The sequence below is a fragment of the Nothobranchius furzeri genome, chromosome 4, assembly GCF_043380555.1.
Source record: "Nothobranchius furzeri strain GRZ-AD chromosome 4, NfurGRZ-RIMD1, whole genome shotgun sequence".
Classification (NCBI taxonomy): domain Eukaryota; kingdom Metazoa; phylum Chordata; class Actinopteri; order Cyprinodontiformes; family Nothobranchiidae; genus Nothobranchius; species Nothobranchius furzeri.
The window spans coordinates 72531899-72551879 of record NC_091744.1 but is presented as its reverse complement, the minus strand read 5'-3'; the positions used below and the strand labels follow the sequence as shown (position 1 = coordinate 72551879).

At 40.9% G+C, this 19981-nt stretch overlaps 2 protein-coding genes across 4 annotated transcripts in view; both read left to right on the top strand.

The window, feature by feature from the left end:
- Nucleotides 1–118: 118 nt before the first annotated feature.
- LOC107388898 (zona pellucida sperm-binding protein 3) lies at nt 119–2575 on the top strand. The gene is made up of 8 exons (XM_015964691.3): nt 119–682; nt 763–881; nt 1024–1127; nt 1402–1579; nt 1677–1794; nt 1879–1961; nt 2048–2277; nt 2443–2575. Exons 1-8 carry the CDS (start codon nt 254–256, stop codon nt 2505–2507), a joined length of 1326 nt encoding a protein of 441 aa, XP_015820177.1. The 5' UTR covers nt 119–253; the 3' UTR covers nt 2508–2575.
- A 3073-nt stretch (nt 2576–5648) lies between these two features.
- The window catches only part of mapk8ip2 (mitogen-activated protein kinase 8 interacting protein 2), a 36573-nt gene continuing 22240 nt past the window's right edge, over nt 5649–19981 (top strand). Inside the window, exons 1-2 of one of the 3 annotated variants that reach the window (XM_070550393.1) lie at nt 5649–6200; nt 13874–13979. In XM_070550393.1, coding sequence (XP_070406494.1) covers nt 6136–6200; nt 13874–13979 — 171 coding nt within the window. In that variant the 5' untranslated portion in view covers nt 5649–6135. The remainder of the gene's footprint in view (nt 6201–13873; nt 13980–19981) is intronic. The other 2 variants (XM_054733642.2, XM_015964690.3) reach the window with 2 other exon arrangements.

Genomic DNA, 19981 nt, shown 5'->3' with positions numbered 1-19981 from the left:
ATTTCTTTGATGCCAAAAGATTTGTGGAGTCCTTACTTGGTGTCCGTGGATGTGTTTAGTGAGAACTGCTGTAATTCAATTGGTTGAAGTTCAATCTTGTTGGTCTAGATTGGGGGAATGGCCAGTTTAGGGGGCGGGGAAGGAAAACATGTAAACAAGTTCACCGTATTATAAAAGCTGGTCCACATTTCCACCTTCCTGCAGCACCTGGTGAGCTCGTCCGATCTCTCGTGGTTGTTGTGAAGCCATAAAGATGAAGTTGGCTGCTGTTTGCGTTGTGGTGCTAGTCCTGATTGGCAGCTTCTGTGATGCTCAGCCCCAAATCAGCAAACTAAAATACCCTCCAGTCCCACAATATCCTGCCAAAAACCCTCCAGAAGTCCAACAACAAAAGCAAACATTTGAAAAAGAACTCACCTGGAAATATCCTGAAAACCCCCCTCCAGAAGTCAAGCCAGAAGTGCCATTCGAGCTAAGGTACCCTGTGGCTGCTGCTACTGTTGCTGTCGATTGCAGAGAGAGCATAGCTCACGTGGAAGTCAAGGAGGACATGTTTGGCATTGGTCAGTTGGTCAGTCCAGCTGATCTTACTCTGGGTACCTGTGGTCCAATTTCAGAAGATACTGTTGCTCAAGTGTTGATTTTTGAATCTGCGTTGCAAGACTGTGGGAGCACGCTGACAGTAAGAACAAATCAAAACATGCTGATGTAAACTTTGGAGGATGTGTTTAATTTATCAGTCTAAACATTTTGTTTCAATAGATGACAGATGACTCTTTTATCTACACCTTCACCCTGAACTACAACCCCACACCTCTTGGCAGTGCTCCTGTTGTGAGGACCAACAATGCTGCTGTAGTTGTGGAATGCCACTACCCAAGGTGTGTACAGTATTGAACTACATTGGGATTGTGTTGACCCAAAACATGAAAATTGCTTCATATGCTTTTCATTTTTACATCAAATACACTTTTTACGTATCTGAATATCTAATTCTAATGGAAACCATGCTTTATTTCTTAGAAAGCAAAACGTCAGCAGTCTTCCCCTCACTCCACACTGGGTTCCATTTTCTGCAGTCAAGATGGCAGAGGAATTCTTGTACTTCACTCTGAAACTCATGACTGGTGAGTTTACATATAAAAGTATTACAAATGTTGATTTAGTTCTCTTTATGTCCAGTATTCTTGTATGTTTCGCTGTATTTTATTTTATTTTAAATTTTTTTTAGAAAAAATCAACCTTTAACAGTTTTTCCTGTTCAGGCTGGGTGTGTTTTAGCTTCAATCCTTTCTGCAGAGATGTTTTAATTTCTGTTAGGAGCACTGTTTCCATACCTCTATAATAAAATCACATAAAACTCAGTTTAATCTGATGCAAATGTTGCATGCTATTACACAGATGACTGGTTGTATGAGAGGCCAAGCCACATGTACTTCCTGGGAGACATGATTCATATAGAGGCAGCTGTAAAGGAGTACTTCCACGTACCTCTGCGTGTTTACGTGGACGAATGTGTAGCTACTCTTTCACCTGATGCTAACTCCAGTCCCAGCTATGCCTTCATTGATAACCACGGGTAAAGTTGCTGTTAAACTGGACACACATTAGTACAGTCAGGGTAAGTTTCAGCAAATGGAAAAACAACTCATGGTCTATTTTGTTTTTGCAAATAGATGTTTTATGGACGCCAGGATCACAGGCTCTGACTCCAGGTTTATGCCTCGCACCACGGAGGACAAGCTTCAGTTCCAGCTGGAGGCCTTCAGATTCCAGGGTGCTGACAGTGGAGTGGTGAGCATCACCAGATACATCCCAGAGTTAACATTATTAACACGTATGATCCATCTTAACCCAACACTTTCACTGTTTAAACAGATGTACATCACGTGCCACTTGGTTGCCACATCCGCTGCCTACGTCATTGACACTGAACATAGAGCTTGTTCTTACATTAACGGGTGAGTGTGAACATTTACATGTGCGTTACTAATCATGCACACAGAGAGAATAATTTTAAATGAACCTCCAACTTTTCCTTCTATAGATGGACAGAGGTCAGTGGAGCTGATGTTTGTGGCTCCTGCGAGTCTGGTACTTTTGTGCCATATGTCGCCCCAGTAATTACACCTGGTGTAGCAACAGTGCCGATACCCCCTGTAATGCCACCCCCTGTAATGCCACCCCCTGCACCACCTGCACCTCCTGCATATCCTCAATACCCTTCTAAGTATCCTACGAAGATTAGGCCATCACGTGAAGCAGCCAAGCTTGAAGGTGCGCAAATCTTATTTCCTAATTTATGTTACGGTCTATAGCCAACAAATTACACCATTTACTTGCAGGTTTTGCTTTTTACAAACAGAGAAAGTGTGTCAGTGTGTGTTGTTCTACAGCTACAGTGACATGTTCTCTAAAGCAGAAGTTGTCTGTTTCTCTCAGGTATTGAATGGGAAGGTTTCGTCACCCTGGGCCCTATCCCCGTCAAGGAGAAGAAGAAGGCCTAAAGGATGAAGGTTTAACATCGTCTTCTGCTGTCACCATAATCATCAAAATAAACAGTATAATTGGTTCATATCTGTGTTTTTGTTTTGCTCTTGCCTCTTGTTTGTAGTTCTTAAACTAAATCTTAAAACACAGTTTAAAAGGATATCAGTTTAAAACCTCAACACAATAAAACCGTTAGAGGTGTTTAGAGCAAGTGATGCCTCCTGTGTAATCATGCTGCGGCATACATCTCTCTGTCCCTATTTCTTTCTATTTGACAGTAATAAAAAGAGCAATTGGTTGAAAAAGTGAGAATTTCTTTTTTAAATTTCCACTAAAGCTACTACAGTAACAAAAAACCAAAGTGGACTTCAGTATTCATCTTTACACACAAACTGAAGATGCATTCATGAAAAACTAAACAATACAATTGTACTTTAGTTCTCTTCAGATTGCAGCGTTGTGATGTAGCTGATAATGTGCTTTACAAGGCAAATGGATTATACTGGTGTCTTTTTTGAGCCATGACATAGTTCACGTCTCTGAAAAGACCATAAAAGTGGATGTAACGTCACCAAATGGAGTGATTTTAAGATCCCACAGTACATATGCACGACCAGCGCAAATTACCCTGGCTGCACATGTTCTGCTGTATTTTACCCTGACAGGAGATGGAATGTCTGCACGCAGGCTCTTTAATCAGATGACCATCAGCTGAACTGAAGCTTCATCAGATAATGAAAGATGACATTAGCATTCTTCTCCAGGATCCTTCACAAGAGAACTCTGTTAGATAAACTTTTATTCCCAGAAGAAAAGAAGATTTCATTTTATAATTCAAAATAATCATTGAAGAAAAGAAGATCTTATAACTAAGATTGTATAATTAATAATCACCAAATATTGTCAAGTATAATTATAAATGATTAAATGTTTCATGAATCTGTTTCAATGATACTAAGCATGTTTACTGGATTAGGTCATCACACTTGCAGACAGAGTAAGGCTAAGATAAAGACATGACACACAAGTAACCTTGTCTCACATTTTAGCGTTCAGAATCGGAGACTGTGTTCTGAGATGCTTGGCAACTTCTGAGATAACACCAGGCCTTAAAAAGAGCTTCACTCTCAGTCTCAGTAAATCCGACAGACAGAGAGAAAGACACTCAGAACGGCCGTCTGAGCAAGCCTCTTTCACCAGAAGGATTTTGACATAGTCAAAACCTTAAGCTTTTGCACCTGCAAAGCTGAGGACAACAAGATATTATTCCTACAGAACAAAGCTGATTTTGCCACACTCCTTCAGAGTTGTTTTGAGATGCTTGGTTCCATCCAGTCCAACTGTGTTACCTGGAAGCGATCCCGGACCGACCTGGTCGTACTAAGAGTTAGTCTACGGACTTCTGTACTCGGGGTCTCCAACCCCCCTGACATTTCAGATCCGCAAGGGCGCCTCCACTTGGGTATGTAGAACACAGTGAGATAGCTTCTGTATGCAGTTTGATAAATAACAGCTTGTAGCTTACTTGCAAACCAAATTTCCTCCATCCAGGATTCAGCTTTCTCATGATACCGACTCTGAAATATTATATTCACACCTAGTTCCAGACACCCATCTCTTAGTTCACATCCACTCACAGTAAATAATAGTTTAAACCATTTGCCAAGTCTTAAATTGTTTGTAAAATACATTATTATTTATTTGCAAACCTGACTGGTTCTTGAATCCTAAATGAAGTGAGGACAGTCCCTGAATAAATAGTCTTAGAATCTTCTGCCTAATCATCTTAAAGATCAAGCAGGTGATATTCTATAACTAATAGATTATCACAGCTATGGGTCACAAGTAATGACAATAAAAATAAATAGCTCTAAAGCAATTTATTTAATCCAATTTACCCTATTATTGACTTCTTTACATGGATTAACCCGAGCAGATCACATTGTCCATCTATGGTCGCGATGTAAACAAACTTTGGACCAGGAGCTGGTTGCATACTTCACACAAAAGCTCATGGGGGCTAGTAATTAAGTGGACACAAAGAAAAATGACGAACATTTGTTTTTGGTTTTTCCTGCTAGAGTGAGTGCACAGCAGCCACAACAATGGCAAATGAACACACATATAAAAAATGCAGAAACAAAACACCAAAAATAAACTATAAGATTATGTCATTTAGTTAAAAAAAGTGCTATTTCTGAGCATGAAAAATCATCCATTAAATACAAATGAAAAGATTAGTTATGTTAACTGAGCAGTTACTGCCCCCGTGTGGCAGAAACCTTTACAGCAGCTCAGATTTCAGCACCACCGGCCGTGAACAGCTCCCTGAGCAATGATCTCCGACACGTCCTCACCATCGGTCCTCACTAAAAAATTTTTTAGGATAAATGTCACTGTAGCCTTTGATCACTGTTGGTTAAAAAAGTATGATTTGTCTATATTATCTATTCAGAGTCAAGTGTTTTATTCCAAGTTATTTATACGCTAAAGTAATCACATGTTTTTTAAACTTTTTAAGTGAATGGACCCATGTTATGGAAGATCTATAGTCTAATAAAGAATTTATATTTTTACAGCAGAATTCCCTTTTTACCATTCTGTTTGTTTTATACATCATATTTTAAATGGTGTTCCTCCAGTTAGTTAAAGTAGTTAAACAAGTTTAAACAAACTAAATAAAGCGTAATGACAGTGACATTGATTGAGATTTGGTGATATAATATCATGACCATGCTTAAGGTAAGACTGTTCATACGGCTCCCTTACACATGCTTATAGATATGTTATTAATCAATCTATTTTACTGTAATAAATAATAAATAATTATTATTCTGCATCAATTAAGGGTGAAGAAGAGAGAACAGATTTGGCTCACACAAAGCTGGTCAGTTGTCTCTTTTTCTTGTCCTTTAATAAGCAATTATTGATAAAGTGTTCCAGATTAATAATAACAAACAATTTATTGATATTTTGAGGAGAGCCATGTTTTAAAGTGGTTCAATTCTTGTCTTTTACATAAATTATATTATTAGTTTTAAATAATAATAATTATCATTGATGATTAAAACCACCTGAAGATCAAACGTAGTGTTTGTGTTTTCTGTTTATTTACTTTTTGTATCCGAGCATAATTTATAACGTATGTGCGCCCCTTCAGCCTCCTCTTGGAAACGAGGCTGACGTCTCCCGCTCCTCCTCCTCCTCTCTCTCACCCCCTCCTTTCTCCTCCTCGCTCCGCTGCCTGTCTCTGCACTGCTGGCCCGTTGCTGTTGTGTCACAAGCAGCATCACGGCAGCAGACGTTTGCCGAGCAAATCACGGACTGCGGTCGAAGAAAATAAAAAACGCGAGGACTTAGCGCTAGATGCATCGATCAGGGAACACGGGGATCTCCGCGAACGTCTCTCGCTGCCTCTGAAGCACATTTCCCTCCCGGATGGGTTCACTGCAGTCAGATTTGATGGTGTTGAGCAGGCTCGTCTGATCCAAGGCTTCCGGCCAGGCGGGCATCATCCGCGGGGACGCAGAGCGCGCGACCACACCGCAGTCCAGGACCGCGTCCGTCCTCTGGCCTGTGATTGTTCATGGACTGCGCTTCCTTCCGTGATTTTCTGCAGTCTCTCTGAGTCATTCGTAGTAGAAGATGGCGGACAGGGCTGAGATGTTTTCTCTATCCACTTTTCACTCCCTCTCCCCACCCGGATGCAGGTAAGAGCTTATGATAGAGGGCAGGAGGAGAGAAATGGTGATGGCGGAGGAGGCGATGGGTGAAAATAAGGCAAAGGGGCGACATTGTTACTCATATTTAACCGGATTATTGCCAAAAAATAAATAAACACCCCCAAAAACATGCCTAATCCAGCCTGTAGGTAGTTATTGATGAATATTTTAGGCCTGATGGTGATGATGGGCGCCTGTAAGAATTATTTTTTAACAAATAAAAAGCATTTTGTGAAAATTATGAATGAAATAAAGATACGAATTATCAAAATGATCAAGATGTAATTTTGCAGACAGCCAGCGTTTGCGCATTCTCTGAGAGAGGCCCACGCCCTGTTGAGTCCAACCCAAAGCAAGGGCATGGTGCTGAACAATGATGCATGCAAGTCTCACTGATGCTGTTGTAAAGGATCTTTTATGTCGTCAAGTTTGATCACGTTTTCATGCCTTCTGAACACAACAGAGCAGATTTCTGCTGCTGCAGAGGTAGTTGTTGGTTTGTTTTTGCTGCTTTCAGCTGTTTATCCTGATGACTTAACAAAATCAATTAGCTTTGCAGCATAATAATAATAATAATAATAATAATAATAATAATAATAATAATAATAATAATAATAATAATAATAATACATTTTATTTAAAAGCGCCTTTCAGGACACCCAAGGTCACTTTACACAAAACACGCAATAAAATACAATAAAACAATAATAAAACCCAAAGAAGAAAAAAACAGAGAGAAACATTTCAATAAAATCAGAGGTTGTAGGCAGATTTAAACATGTGTGTTTTGAGTTTTGTTTTGAAAAGGGTAAAACTGTCGACGTTCCTGATGTCTGGGGGAAGTGAGTTCCAGAGTCGAGGAGCAGAGCGGCTGAAAGCTCTGCTCCCCATAGTAGTGAGACGGGCAGAAGGAACCGCAAGATGGATGGAAGAAGAAGATCTGAGTGAACGGGACGGGGTGTGAATACTTATAAGGTCTGAGATATATGGAGGAGAGAGGTTGTGGATTGCTTTGAAGGTATGGAGGAGAATTTTGAAGATGGACCTGAATTTAACTGGGAGCCAGTGAAGCTGCTGGAGAACCGGCGTGATGTGGTGAAAGGAAGGGATTCTGGTGATAATACGGGCTGCTGAATTCTGGACGAGTTGCAGTTTATGAAGGAGTTTGTTGGGAAGACCATAAAGGAGTGAATTGCAATAGTCGATACGGGAGGTGACTAGGCTGTGGACGAGAATGGCGGCAGTGTGAGGGGTCAGTGAGGGACGAAGACGGTTTATGGAACGTAGATGGAAGTATGCTGACCGAATTATGTTATTAATAATAATAATACATCATTATAGCCTCCTGATATAGAAACTTTATATTGTTGAGTCTATAAAATGTAAAATCAAAAGTAGAATAACACGGCTGCACACGGTAATGACATGCATGATTTAAAGTGTTTGGCTTCTTACAGATTTCTTGTTTTTGCTTTTTTTGTCACCCAACACTTTAATTAGACAAAGGCAACTCGAGTAAATACAGTATGTAGTTTAAAATTATTCATTTTATAAAAGAAAAAAAGCCCCAAATTAACCTGACCCAGTGAAAAAGTCATTGCTCCTCTTGTTAAATTATGACTTAACTGGGAATAATCAGATTAATTGGAAGCATGAGCTTGGTTCCACCAGTCAGCCAAAGCTAGGCCTTATTACTGTCAGACATGTAGAATGAAGAGCTGAACAATCTCAAAAGCAACACATCTAACAAATCCAGAACAATCTATGATTCAAGCTTGCAGGAGCAAAAATTGCCTCCACGTAAGAGTTCAAGGACCTCTGCTGACCAAAAAAGAAGACAAATGCCCATCTCACTTTTGTCAAAACTATTAAATTAAAACAAGTCCAACAAGACGAATTAGTTAAAATTCCTCCCCAGTGATGTGAGAATCTTTTAGTCCAAGGTTTGAGTTCGGTTGTAAATTTGGTTGCTGATCTTAAATGTGTGAGCAAAAAGGAAAATTTCAGCAAAAGCATTGTCACAACACCATCATTTGCAGAAACAAAAGTCTGACGTTGATAATCAGGTGAACCCCGACTCGTCTGCACATGCAGCGTTGTGAGCGTCATCACGTCCTAACCAGGTTCAGCCTAAAGCATCAGAATAAACGCAGCATAACATCCTGCTTCCACATGTCCTACAGAGGCAGCAACAGTAGTAAACAACTTCTGGTGCATTTTCTATCCAAGCTGTGTCTTCATGTGGAATTACTTCACTCCCATGGATGAATCAGATCGATGTGACAGTGATTCATTTATTTACTAGTTTTTTTTTTTGCATGAGCTTCAGTGACCTTCAGATCCGATTTCTAACATCTGAACCTGGCATCAATAGTTTTGATTTCCAGCTCTGGTGTAAAAGTCAGAGCCAGCTACTGTATCAGACAAATGAAGTTCAGCTGCATTTCTTTTTGACCTTCTTATACATCACTCCACTGCAGATACTAGAAATCAATGTGCAAAAACAGTGGCATAGGTTGTTTGTTTACTGTGGATTATCAAATTTTGAAGTTGTGTGTAGTTCTTTTTACCAAATCTCTGAGTGTGTGTTTGCTGTGAGGTGTGACTGATGGTAATCTGCTTTACGTAACCCTAAACGCTATAACCAATGAGCAACATGATCCAATGCAGAGGCCAGCTGCCCTGAACTGCAGAAATTTGACTTTTACTTTCATGTTAACATTTTATTTACTTCCAATGAAGGAAAAAGACCGACTGAAGTTAGAGAGTAGGTTTAATCAGATTAAATAAAATTATATAGCATTGTTATTTACTAGATTGTTTTACCAATGCTTCATTATAAAAACAATTAAATGACAAACTGTTTAATTATTTTGTTTCTCTCCTGGTCTGGTTTCAAGAAAACATCATAATGACACAATTAGACATTTTCTCTAGTTTAAAAAGCCCCAAACTGTGCTTTAAATTATGGTCTGTTCTTGGTAGAGCTGAGGCAGCATGTAGAAAATTATTCTAATATTTTATCAAACTATTTGAGTTTGAGACAATGATTATTAAATTACATCTCGATCAAAGAGGAGACAAAAATAATTTTTTTAAACTAATTTTGGATCTATTATGATTTCATTGTGACGTTGTACGCAGTTTCACATAAATAAACTAAACCAGATTTTAATCTCACAGATTATACAAGATTAGAAAACTATATGTTGTCATTATCTACATGTTGTGATATAGATTATTGCTTCACAGAAACATGGGAAAAACAAAGCTGTTACACTGCAAATAGTCAAAACATTATGACTATGTGGACAAAAGAGCACTTTATCCTTAGTTCTAGTAAAATTACACAGCTTTTTACCCTGAAAAAAATGATGATGGTGATGATGATGATGATGGTGATGATGATGATGATGATGACAGTGATGATGGTTATGTACGTATGCAATCAAAATAATATAGGGCTACATTTACCAAAACACCTTTACATTATCACGTGTTCCAAGTGTTTTACTTGAATTTTTGAAAATAAAATAAACCATCATGAATATTGAGTTGTGGTTTCATTTGAGACAATATTGTTTGGGACTGTCAGTAAAATAAAACAGCAAAGGAAACGATGATGAATTAAAGCAGTTAGGTGCAATCGTTGGTTCAACAAAAGATCACCTTTGCTTTTGTCGCTTCATCAACTGCCATTCAAGCCCCTTTAAATGTTTATTTATAGATCCGATCACTTTGGAAATCAAGCCATTAATCTTCCTAAAGGAAAACCCATCCACTGTCCCAAGTCACAGGTGTCCTCTATAAGGATGCATCAGCATGGCAACGACAATCTCTTTTTGGGAGGATTCTTTTCTTTTTCACTGTGAACGTCGTGTTTATTAGCCGATGCTCCACTTTTGTCCTCCAACTCTTTGAAAGCAGCTGGAGAAAGAAGCGAAACAAAGATAGGGTGGGGGTTGTGGGCTGTTATGGTTGCTATGGGGAAAGAGGCTTAAATCAAATACAGATTCATTTTAGCTTAAGCGCTCCATCTCTGCCTCATCATCTCCCCCTCTTCATCTTTCTGTGCGCTTCCTCTTTCCCTCCCGTCTTCTACCACCGTCCCTTTCCGTGGTCTCGGTGGTCAGTCTCTGCAGCAGCTGTTGCTTGTTTTTTTCCATTTCACTGACGCTAAACAGGTCATCTTCCATGAGATTTGTTTTGCATCGTTGTGACAACACACTCATAACCGCAGCTTGCATCTGCACAAATCCTCTTCTTCATGCTGGCAACTCAAGCATCATTGTCGCCCCCTTCATCTCCATGTGGTGTGATTTTCACATCTTGGTATCACACAGACAACTGAGAGTTCATCATTAGGATAAGGGCATGACTCATACTTGCGCGTACATGTGTGTGTGTGTGTGTGTGTGTGTGTGTGTGTGTGTGTGCAGTCATTTAAAAGCTTTTGAAAATTATCTTGCTAATGACTCAGTAATGACCACATTGAATATTAGTGGCTTTTGATGATGATGTCAGGATGAAGCAGGCGCTTGTGGCTGAAGTCAGATTAATCACAACAAAGACTCAGACCCCCATCTCCACCAGAGATTTAGTTTTAAATTATTATTTGAGATGTATTTTTTTGCCTTTTGCGTTTTGTATTTTTCACATCCCAACCCATCACCATTTGCAGATGATCTTTGTTGTTTTAAATAGAGATTTTCAGATAGAGTCTTTTCTGTGGCCAACCTTTGATGCTAAGTTTCATCAATAAAAAAATTACATAATTGCTTAACCTCAATAAACAGTTATTTTTAGGAACTCTGAACAATTAACCTTCTTTTAAAAGGCATTGAAAGAGTAATAAGTAAGTAAGTAAGTAAGCAATTACTTTGTATAGGCTAATTTATAATTATTGTTATTTCAGTGTATAAATTTTATTTTAGTTAAAAAGGGGCAGATAACATAAGTATTCTTCTTTCTGTTCCCTTTTCATTTTCTTGGTTTGAGATACCTCATTTTTTTAATAGTATTGTTTTTTCCTATTTTAATAATAATTGAAATAAATAATTTTTAAAAAATTGTCTTTTTCTGTGTCAAATCCTAAACTAAGGTCTCTTAGTCAATTTCAGTCTATTACCATAACCTTTCTTTATCTCTGGCTTTGTTTACTGAGTGAGTGTGTCTTTATTGGGTCAGCAGAGAGCGAGTGTAAATGTGGGCAGAGTGGAGGCGAATGACCACAGACAGTGAAATAGAGTGACACACAACAAATGGTCCATGTAGATGGCAAATGCGTTTGTGCTCATGTATCATGATGCACTTGAAGCACCTTTCAGAGCCAGAGGACTCCAAAGCGCTTTACAGTCAACACATTCTCACACCCAAGGCATCAAAATATGATGAGTATGACCAAGCCTCAATATATGACGATTCGGGACGTCCCAACATGTCAGGAGACGACGATCAGGGACAAACAGCTGACGCAGCATCCCAGAGCGTCGGTATCCGATGCCGGTGGTGAGACAGATATTAGAACTACTTGTGAAATACTTAACCTTGCCCTCACCCCAGTCCTAACCTTAAGGTCACAGTTTATGGACCTTAAGGTTAGGATTGGGGTGAGGGGAAGGATGAATAGTCGAATAATGTCCGTATTACCGCGCTCGTCAAACAGTGACGCCAGCGGAGCCACGTGACCCAGCGTGTCCCTTATCGTCGTCTCCTGACGCGCTGGGGCGTCCCGATTCGTCATATATTGAGGCTTGGTCACATGCGTCATATTTTGACGCCTTGGGTGTGAGAATGTGTTGTTACAGTACAGTGCATCATTCATCCATTCACACACAAAGACACACCAAAATGACAGAGGTGAGGCTACCTAACACTGGTGCCACTGGTCCTTCTGACCTCAACCAGCAGGGAAGGTGTGTTAAGTGTCTTGCTCAAGGACACAACTTCAGAATTCTGTGCCGGGATCTATCCTACAACCCGCTCTCTGTCCTAAGCTACGTCTGCCCTTAATATTAATCCTTCATAATCCTCATCTACTCCTCTGTTACTCTGTGTGCCATAACAGCTTTTGTGTTTTTTTCCCAGTAATTTCTGGAGAGTGTTGGAGATAGTCCAGCTGCAGTTTAATGATGAGTGGACAGAGTGTCTGTGCTTTGGTTTGATCTATCACTGCACAGGATGGAGGCCCCCAGCTGAAACCGACTCTTGGTTCCTTCCACAGACAGAAATGGGTTAATTAGTGGGTTTAAGCTGACTTCAGAAGTGAATGTGGTTGTACCTGGTTGATTTTTGGCTTTTTATGTGACTGGTTAGCTTGTATCCCTGTTTGAATTAGCTACAGCTCTCAGCAACCGGAAACCAACAGAAGCCCTTTCCCTGCTAAGTGATAGCAGAACTCTGATTAGTGCCTTTTTATCACCCTCTGTCGTACCTTAACTTGCGTCAGCATGTCCTCGTTTGCTCCATGAGATCAATGACTTTGTGTAGAAAGGGAACCCTAAATGGCAACGTAATCTAAGCTTGCATTCACACATAGTATGTAAGGTATTCTCTTCTTAGCAGGAAAGCTGCATTGCAGCATTTCCTTCAACACTTAGCATAGCCAGCTGCTGCAGACTGGAAAGCTCGCTGAATGTAATAGAGCAAAGATGAAATAGGACTTGCGGAGCCAAGCTTACTTTGCCATGGTTCATTACAGAGATACATAGACCTCCCTCCATGCTTTCGTTCTTTTTTAAACACAGAAACAGTTTTGTTTACCTGTTTGTAGCTACAGTTTCGCAGACGGCTGCCGGCTTCTTCAGGCTGACGCTGATGGTGGCGCGTCACTTCCTTCTCCGTTTATCTGCGGGCAGCAGAGGACGTTGTCGCCCTCTACTGCCCGCTCTCCCCTCTCCGACGATGCAGTCCCATGCGTGGTCCAGCGTGTAAACTCCGTCGTCCCTGTTCATGGTCCCACATCCACGTCTCCTTATCTCGATTGCTTCCTTGATCCATCTTTTGTATTTTTGTTGTTCGGTGGTTATGATCCGTGTGTTGTCCCAGTCCATTATATGGTTTTCTCTTAAGCAATGATCTGTTACGGCTGACTTCTTTATTGTACTTTCTGCTTCTTCTTTTGCTGCTCTTGTGTGTTTACGATTTGCCTGTTTCTCGCACTCCTTTCTGTGTTCTATTGTCCGTGTATTGAGTTGGCGTCCGGTTTCTCCTATGTATGTTTTATTGCATATTTTGCATGGGATTTCGTAGATGACTCCACATTTTTGTCCAGCTGATATTTTGTCTCCCTGCTGTGGAGAGCAAAACCAATGTGCAGAAACTTTGGTGTTATAGGAAGCTACCAACTATTTATACAACAGCTTACTCGGCTGATGCATGCTTTTTTCAGTATGATATAACAATGTAAAAATGCTGTCTTTTAATTTCAGTCTGTTACACCTTGTCAGTTTGTAATCTAAGTAGAAAGAATATCATTGTGATTGAGACTGAGATCAATAGCCTGACAATATATCTGATCATAATCAGGTTTTCCCTGAAACAGATACTAAATGAAAGAATTCCCCTCTTGAAACATTCATCAATGAAAGACATCAAGGTTATCAGAATTATTATTCTTATTAACATGTGCAGTAAACATAGCTCCTCTCATTTATTTCCAGGCCATCCCACGACATTAGCCTAGAGGAGTTTGATGATGAGGATCTCTCTGAAATCACAGATGACTGTGGGATTGGACTGAACTACGACTCCGATCCATATGAAAAGGTGAGTGCTAGAATGCTTGCCCATTTTGATGTTTTGGTCATTTCATGTGGGTCTCTGATGTTTAAACATTTGTGAGTACAATTGGTTTTGTGGTAACGTGAAATATCTATATGTCTACCACTAGGGGGCAGAATTGGATAGGAGAGCGTAGGTAGAAGGAGAAGTGTAGGGAGTTAGGATGGATGCCTGATGTTGCTACATGTGACGCAAGTTCAAATGAAGCTTGGAAAAGGAATTCTTGCCTACACGTGTCACTTTCTGATATAATGGCCAACCATAACAGTGTCATAAGCACTGTAATAATTCGTTAGTTACTTCTTACGTAATGAACCATAAAATGTGAGATTCCATAGGAAATATGAAATCAATTTGATGGATCTTTGAATATTACCTTAACCAGAAGATCAGAACTTTTTATTGCAGGGATTAGGTAACACTTCGTATTAACCCAGAGACAAGAGAGAGAGATAAGTTTTAAAGTTTAAGAAGATTTATTTCTAAACAATTTAAAACAAGGCTAGCTAACTCTAAACACTCTGTGTGATGAATGGATCTTGGCGTGAATGAGGCAAGATGGATGGTGTAATGTGGAATGTTGTTATCAGAACTCTTGTTTTCGGAGAAGCGTTAGTTCTGTGTGGGAACAAATGTTTGCTCTAAACCACAGTCGGAGTTTCAAAAACCACATTCAGACGCCATATTGCCGCTCTACATACCCTTGGCGGAGACCTCCGTTTTAGATCCAGAAGGCCAGGTCCTCGGACCCCCCTCTTGGTACCGGAGCCGATGAAACCGCGTACGGTACGACAGACTAGTCTTGAAATGCCTCCAGGTAAGCGACAGGTGTTTGACAGCGTCAGCGGGACCCTGAAGAGTCAGTGAGTTCAGCCTTTACTCTGAAGGAGCGTTGCATTCAGGTGTAGCTTGCAACAGGTTTTATCATCCAGCTTGTCAAGGTTCTTTGTGGTTAAAAAGTTACGAGTGGCTGGCTCGAAACTCTAGAACGTTCGAACTGAGTTAAGGGTGATGTGGGAGTTGGTTTTATAATTCAAATGTTTTGATTTATGGTCGAATCAGGATTTGACAACCAAAAGGGGTTTGTATTAACACCACACAGGCCACGCCACGCGTCAGAAAGGAAAGCTCTGATTGGAGAGACAAAGGGAATGTGTCATGTGATCTTAACATTACTTGTGTCATAGGAGTGTCTACTGCATCTGTACCAAGTTAATTCTTGTACAAAACTACTGATTACAGTATTATAATTCAAGTAATAAACATTGTCATTTCACAGATTGATTTACATTGGGCTCACATTATTATTGGGACTAACAGACGTTATTTAATTATTTATTAAAAAGAAGAGTAGAGTCTTCTGTCTTGGTCTTGAGCTGGAAAGGAAGTGAAACAGTTTAGAATGAGAGGCATGAGACCTTGAGAGATTAGGTTTTTGAGGGAGACTGTGTCTCCCCAGCTTGAGCAGAGCAGGCATGACCTTTAGGTCAGAAACAGTCATTTCATTCCGCTACAGCACACATGGAGAGAAGAGAGAAAGACACTAGAATGAGGTAAGGGGCAATGTACATTCACTTACCTGTGATAATAATAGTTATTTTTAAGCAATATTTAAGTTTTATTATACATGTTATGGGGTAGATTATTGGATATATGATCACTCCACAAGTTGTAATTTGAGATTTTCTGCTTAATCGTTTAACTTAGAAGGATAAGCTTTATAGACTAGTTTTAGTAGCCTGGTGAGCCATCCTATAAATATAAAATCTAGCCATGACCCATAGACAGATCTCATCGTGAAGCCGAATCTAAGTCGTTCAAATGACCTGTGCACACTACTGGACAGCAAACAATGTGACGTACTCACAGCTACTCAAAGGACTTAATTACCTTCATCTTTTTTTTGACTCTAAGAAAAGCCCAAATCTAAATAGTCCAAAGTTGACGCCAAAGCCGTTTCTAACAAGTTGACGCCATCTTTGTTGTTCCGCCCCATGGCATCAACCTACCCATTAAATCAATGGAACGCTGTGATTGGCAAGGCATACGACTTGTCTGGCCTGCAGGGGCTTCAATGGAGTGTGGCTAGACCAACATGCAGAGCAAAATCTTTTTGCTTTGGCTACGGTCTGTCTAGACCTATAAGCTATACTTTTTGTGGTTTACTCTGGGATAACATATTTTTAATTATTTACACAGGTCAAATAAGGCCCTAGAGTTTTTTACTGTGGAAAATAAAGGAACATTTTTTGTGAAATTTAACTTTGAGGATCTACATGGGAACCTAATATGTTTGTGGCTAAACTGTTCATTCTCAAGGTAAAAAACAATGATCTAAGAATGGTTATTTTAGTTAAATCCTAATTTAAGTTCTAGAATTTATATTTACTGTCATCTACTAGGCTTGGGTTAGGGTTAGCATTAAAGCTTCCTTCCGGAGTATTTTTCTTACAGGCTGACAAGCGTATCACACAAAAATGCTGTTCCTCTCTTTTTTAAAGATGGCGACTTCACGTTTCTATGTATAAATGTGCTTCTGTAGCCGACAAACAGAGCTAAAACACGTTGTTTTACGAGTATTATTCTCATGTCATGTTTTGTTTTCATATATTTATATTTTAGAGACTTTCTTGTCCGTGAAAAGTTCATCAACTCTGCATCAGCCGAGGTATTCCTTAAATTTGAAGCGTCTAAGCGGCAGTCTAACGCTATTGGTTAGTTCTGGCCAGCGCTCAGTTTCCTATTGCACGGAGCTCTGCCAGGCAGGGGGCGTGCTTAACAAAAAAAAAGACGTATTGCTACTATTATATCACAGTACATGATAAGATAACCACTTTTACGGATTTCTGACAAATCATACATAATTTCTGAAAGAGGAAAACTCCGGAAAGCAGCTTTAAGCTTACAGAAATAAAATCTGGCTTTCAGCAACAATGTTGTGTAACAAATATTTAAAATATGCCAAGTTTAAATCAGTCGAATTGATGATAAGTGTATAAAAAATATTAGCATTAATGCTAGGCTGATTGCACTACACACACTAGCAGAATCATAGTTATAAAGCTCGGCTTATCTACACCTTCATTCTGCAGTCCTGGCTGAAACCCCTTCCACACTGATCTCAAACTAAACTTATACAACCTTGTGACAAACAGTAATCCTTTGTTATCAATGCTGTCAAATGAGAAAAAGAAGAGTTTACCTGAAGTTACTATAATGATGGTTTTAAAATAAACAGACATCTCTTTAATTTTCGAATGTCTGAATGAGACATGCGGTATTTCAAAGATTAATGCAGAGTTTTTACCCCTTTCAGAAATTATGTATGATTTTTTTAGAATCCAAAAACATGATAGCTTTACCCTGTTGTGTGATATAATGTAGGCAATACGTCCTGTAGAGCTCCATTTGAATAGAGCTTGAACTTGAGTGTAAAATCATAAAACAGCAAATCTGACACAATGACGGCTTTTATTTTGAGGGTTAGGGTTTTATTTGTAGGCAGGTTATTTTAGAAAAATAAAACATTTCCCAAATACCTTCATGAGTTGTGATACAGGAAAACAATGGTTTGACCACAGTGTTTGCAGCTTGTTTTGTGAGTGTTTTTTTCTGCTGACAGGCTGCCTCACCAGTCACAGGACCTTAAACGTTGTGAAGCTTTGTTTCCTTTAAAGAATTGTTAGAATTTCACTGGTTTTTACTTGTTTATGAGTGACTCTTGACTCAGCTATTGGGTGATTAAATATGTGTAAAAATGTGCAATTGTTACTATAATTTTACATCTTACCTGTTGTGGTTTCCTGAGTTTGTAGAAACAAAAAAGTTTTGACAGGATTGACAAGCTAAGGGCTAGTCACAGTGGGGCTGAGACTAAATCAGCTCACTGCTGTCCTAAAACAGACCTGGTATCAAATGTTTCATAGCAGTTCATGTAAATGCAGCTTTATAAATCTTTTCACTGTTTTCAGTTGAGCATTACGCAATAATATAATACACACAAGACCATTTTATGCGGAACTTCAATGACCAGAATGCATACACAAAAATCTAATTAACTTGAAAATTCTGATTCTGCGACTCCCAAATAAAAAATCTGTCATAGTGTTTATTGGTTTCGTTTCGTTTTATTGAGATCCTCATTAGCTTCTGCCTAAGTGCAGATGCTAGTCTTCCTGGGGTCTCATACATTTTCATACAATTGTTTACATAAGATAATACCCTATACACACACACACACACACACACACACACACACACATTCACGCACACACATCCCTAATTCACATAATACCAGTAGCTCAAGATGAAATCACATATCTAGATCAAAATTACATCGTCGTCGACTTCCTCCGCTTATCCGGGTCCGGGTCGCGGGGGCAGCATCCCAACTAGGGAGCTCCAGGCCGTCCTCTCCCCGGCCTTGTCCACCAGCTCCTCCGGCAGGACCCCAAGGCGTTCCCGGACCAGATTGGAGATGTAACCTCTCCAACGTGTCCTGGGTCGACCCGGGGGCCTTTTGCCGGCAGGACATGCCCGAAACACCTCCCCGGGGAGGCGTCCAGGAGGCATCCTGACCAGATGCCCAAACCACCTCAACTGGCTCCTTTCGATCCGGAGGAGCAGCGGTTCTACTCCGAGTCCCTCCCGAATGTCCGAGCTCCTCACCCTATCTCTAAGGCTGAGCCCGGCCACCCTACGGAGGAAACTCATTTCGGCCGCTTGTATCCGCGATCTCGTTCTTTCGGTCATTACCCAAAGCTCATGACCATAGGTGAGGATTGGGACGTAGATCGACCGGTAAATCGAGAGCCTGGCTTTCTGGCTCAGCTCCCTCTTCCCCACGACAGATCGGCTCAGCGTCCGCATCACTGCAGACGCCGAACCAATCCGCCTGTCGATCTCCCGATTCCTCCTACCCTCACTCGTGAACAAGACCCCGAGATACTTAAACTCCTCCACTTGAGGTAGGACCTCTCCCCCGACCCGGAGGTGGCAAGCCACCCTTTTCCGGTCGAGAACCATGGTCTCAGATTTGGAGGTGCTGATCCTCATCCCAGCCGCTTCACATTCGGCCGCGAACCTACCCAGCAAGAGCTGAAGGTCAGAGCTGGATGAAGCTAGGAGGACCACATAATCCGCAAAAAGCAGAGACGAGATTCTCCTGCCACCAAACTCGACACACTCCACACCACGGCTGCGTCTAGAAATTCTGTCCATAAAAGTGATGAACAGAACCGGTGACAAAGGGCAGCCCTGGCGGAGTCCAACCCTCACTGGGAACAGGTCCGACTTACTACCGGCTATGCGGACCAAACTCACGCTCCTCTGGTAAAGGGACTGAATGGCCCTTAACAGAAAGCCACCCACCCCATACTCCTGGAGCGTCCCCCACAGGGTGCCCCTGGGGACACGGTCATAAGCCTTCTCCAAATCCACAAAGCACATGTGGATTGGTTGGGCAAACTCCCATGCCCCCTCCATCACCCTTGCAAGGGTATAGAGCTGGTCCACAGTTCCACGGCCAGGACGAAAACCACATTGCTCCTCGTCTATCTGAGATTCAACTATCGATCGGACCCTCCTCTCCAGTACCTTGGAGTAGACCTTTCCAGGGAGGCTGAGGAGTGTGATCCCCCTATAGTTGGAACACACCCTCAGGTCACCCTTCTTAAAGATGGGGACCACCACCCCGGTCTGCCACTCCCTAGGAACTGCCCCCGATGACCACGCAATGTTGTAGAGACGTGTCAACCATGACAGCCCTACAACATCCATAGCCTTGAGATACCCAGGACGAACCTCATCCGCCCCCGGGGCTCCGCCGCTGTGTAGTTGTTTGACTACCTCAGCCACTTCTGCCCCCGAGATCGGACAGTCCATCCCCAGGCCTCCCAGCTCTGGTTCCTCCTCGGAATGCGCATTGGTGGGATTGAGGAGCTCCTCAAAGTATTCCTTCCACCGTCCAACTATAGCCTCAGTTGACG

Coding starts and splice junctions, on each gene's coding strand:
- LOC107388898 (XM_015964691.3), top strand. CDS start 254: ATGAAGTTGGCTGCTGTTTGCGTTGTGGTGCTAGTCCTGATTGGCAGC. Junction 882..1,023: donor GTGGAATGCCACTACCCAAG/GTGTGTACAGTA, acceptor TTTATTTCTTAG/AAAGCAAAACGTCAGCAGTC. Junction 1,580..1,676: donor GCCTTCATTGATAACCACGG/GTAAAGTTGCTG, acceptor TTTTGCAAATAG/ATGTTTTATGGACGCCAGGA.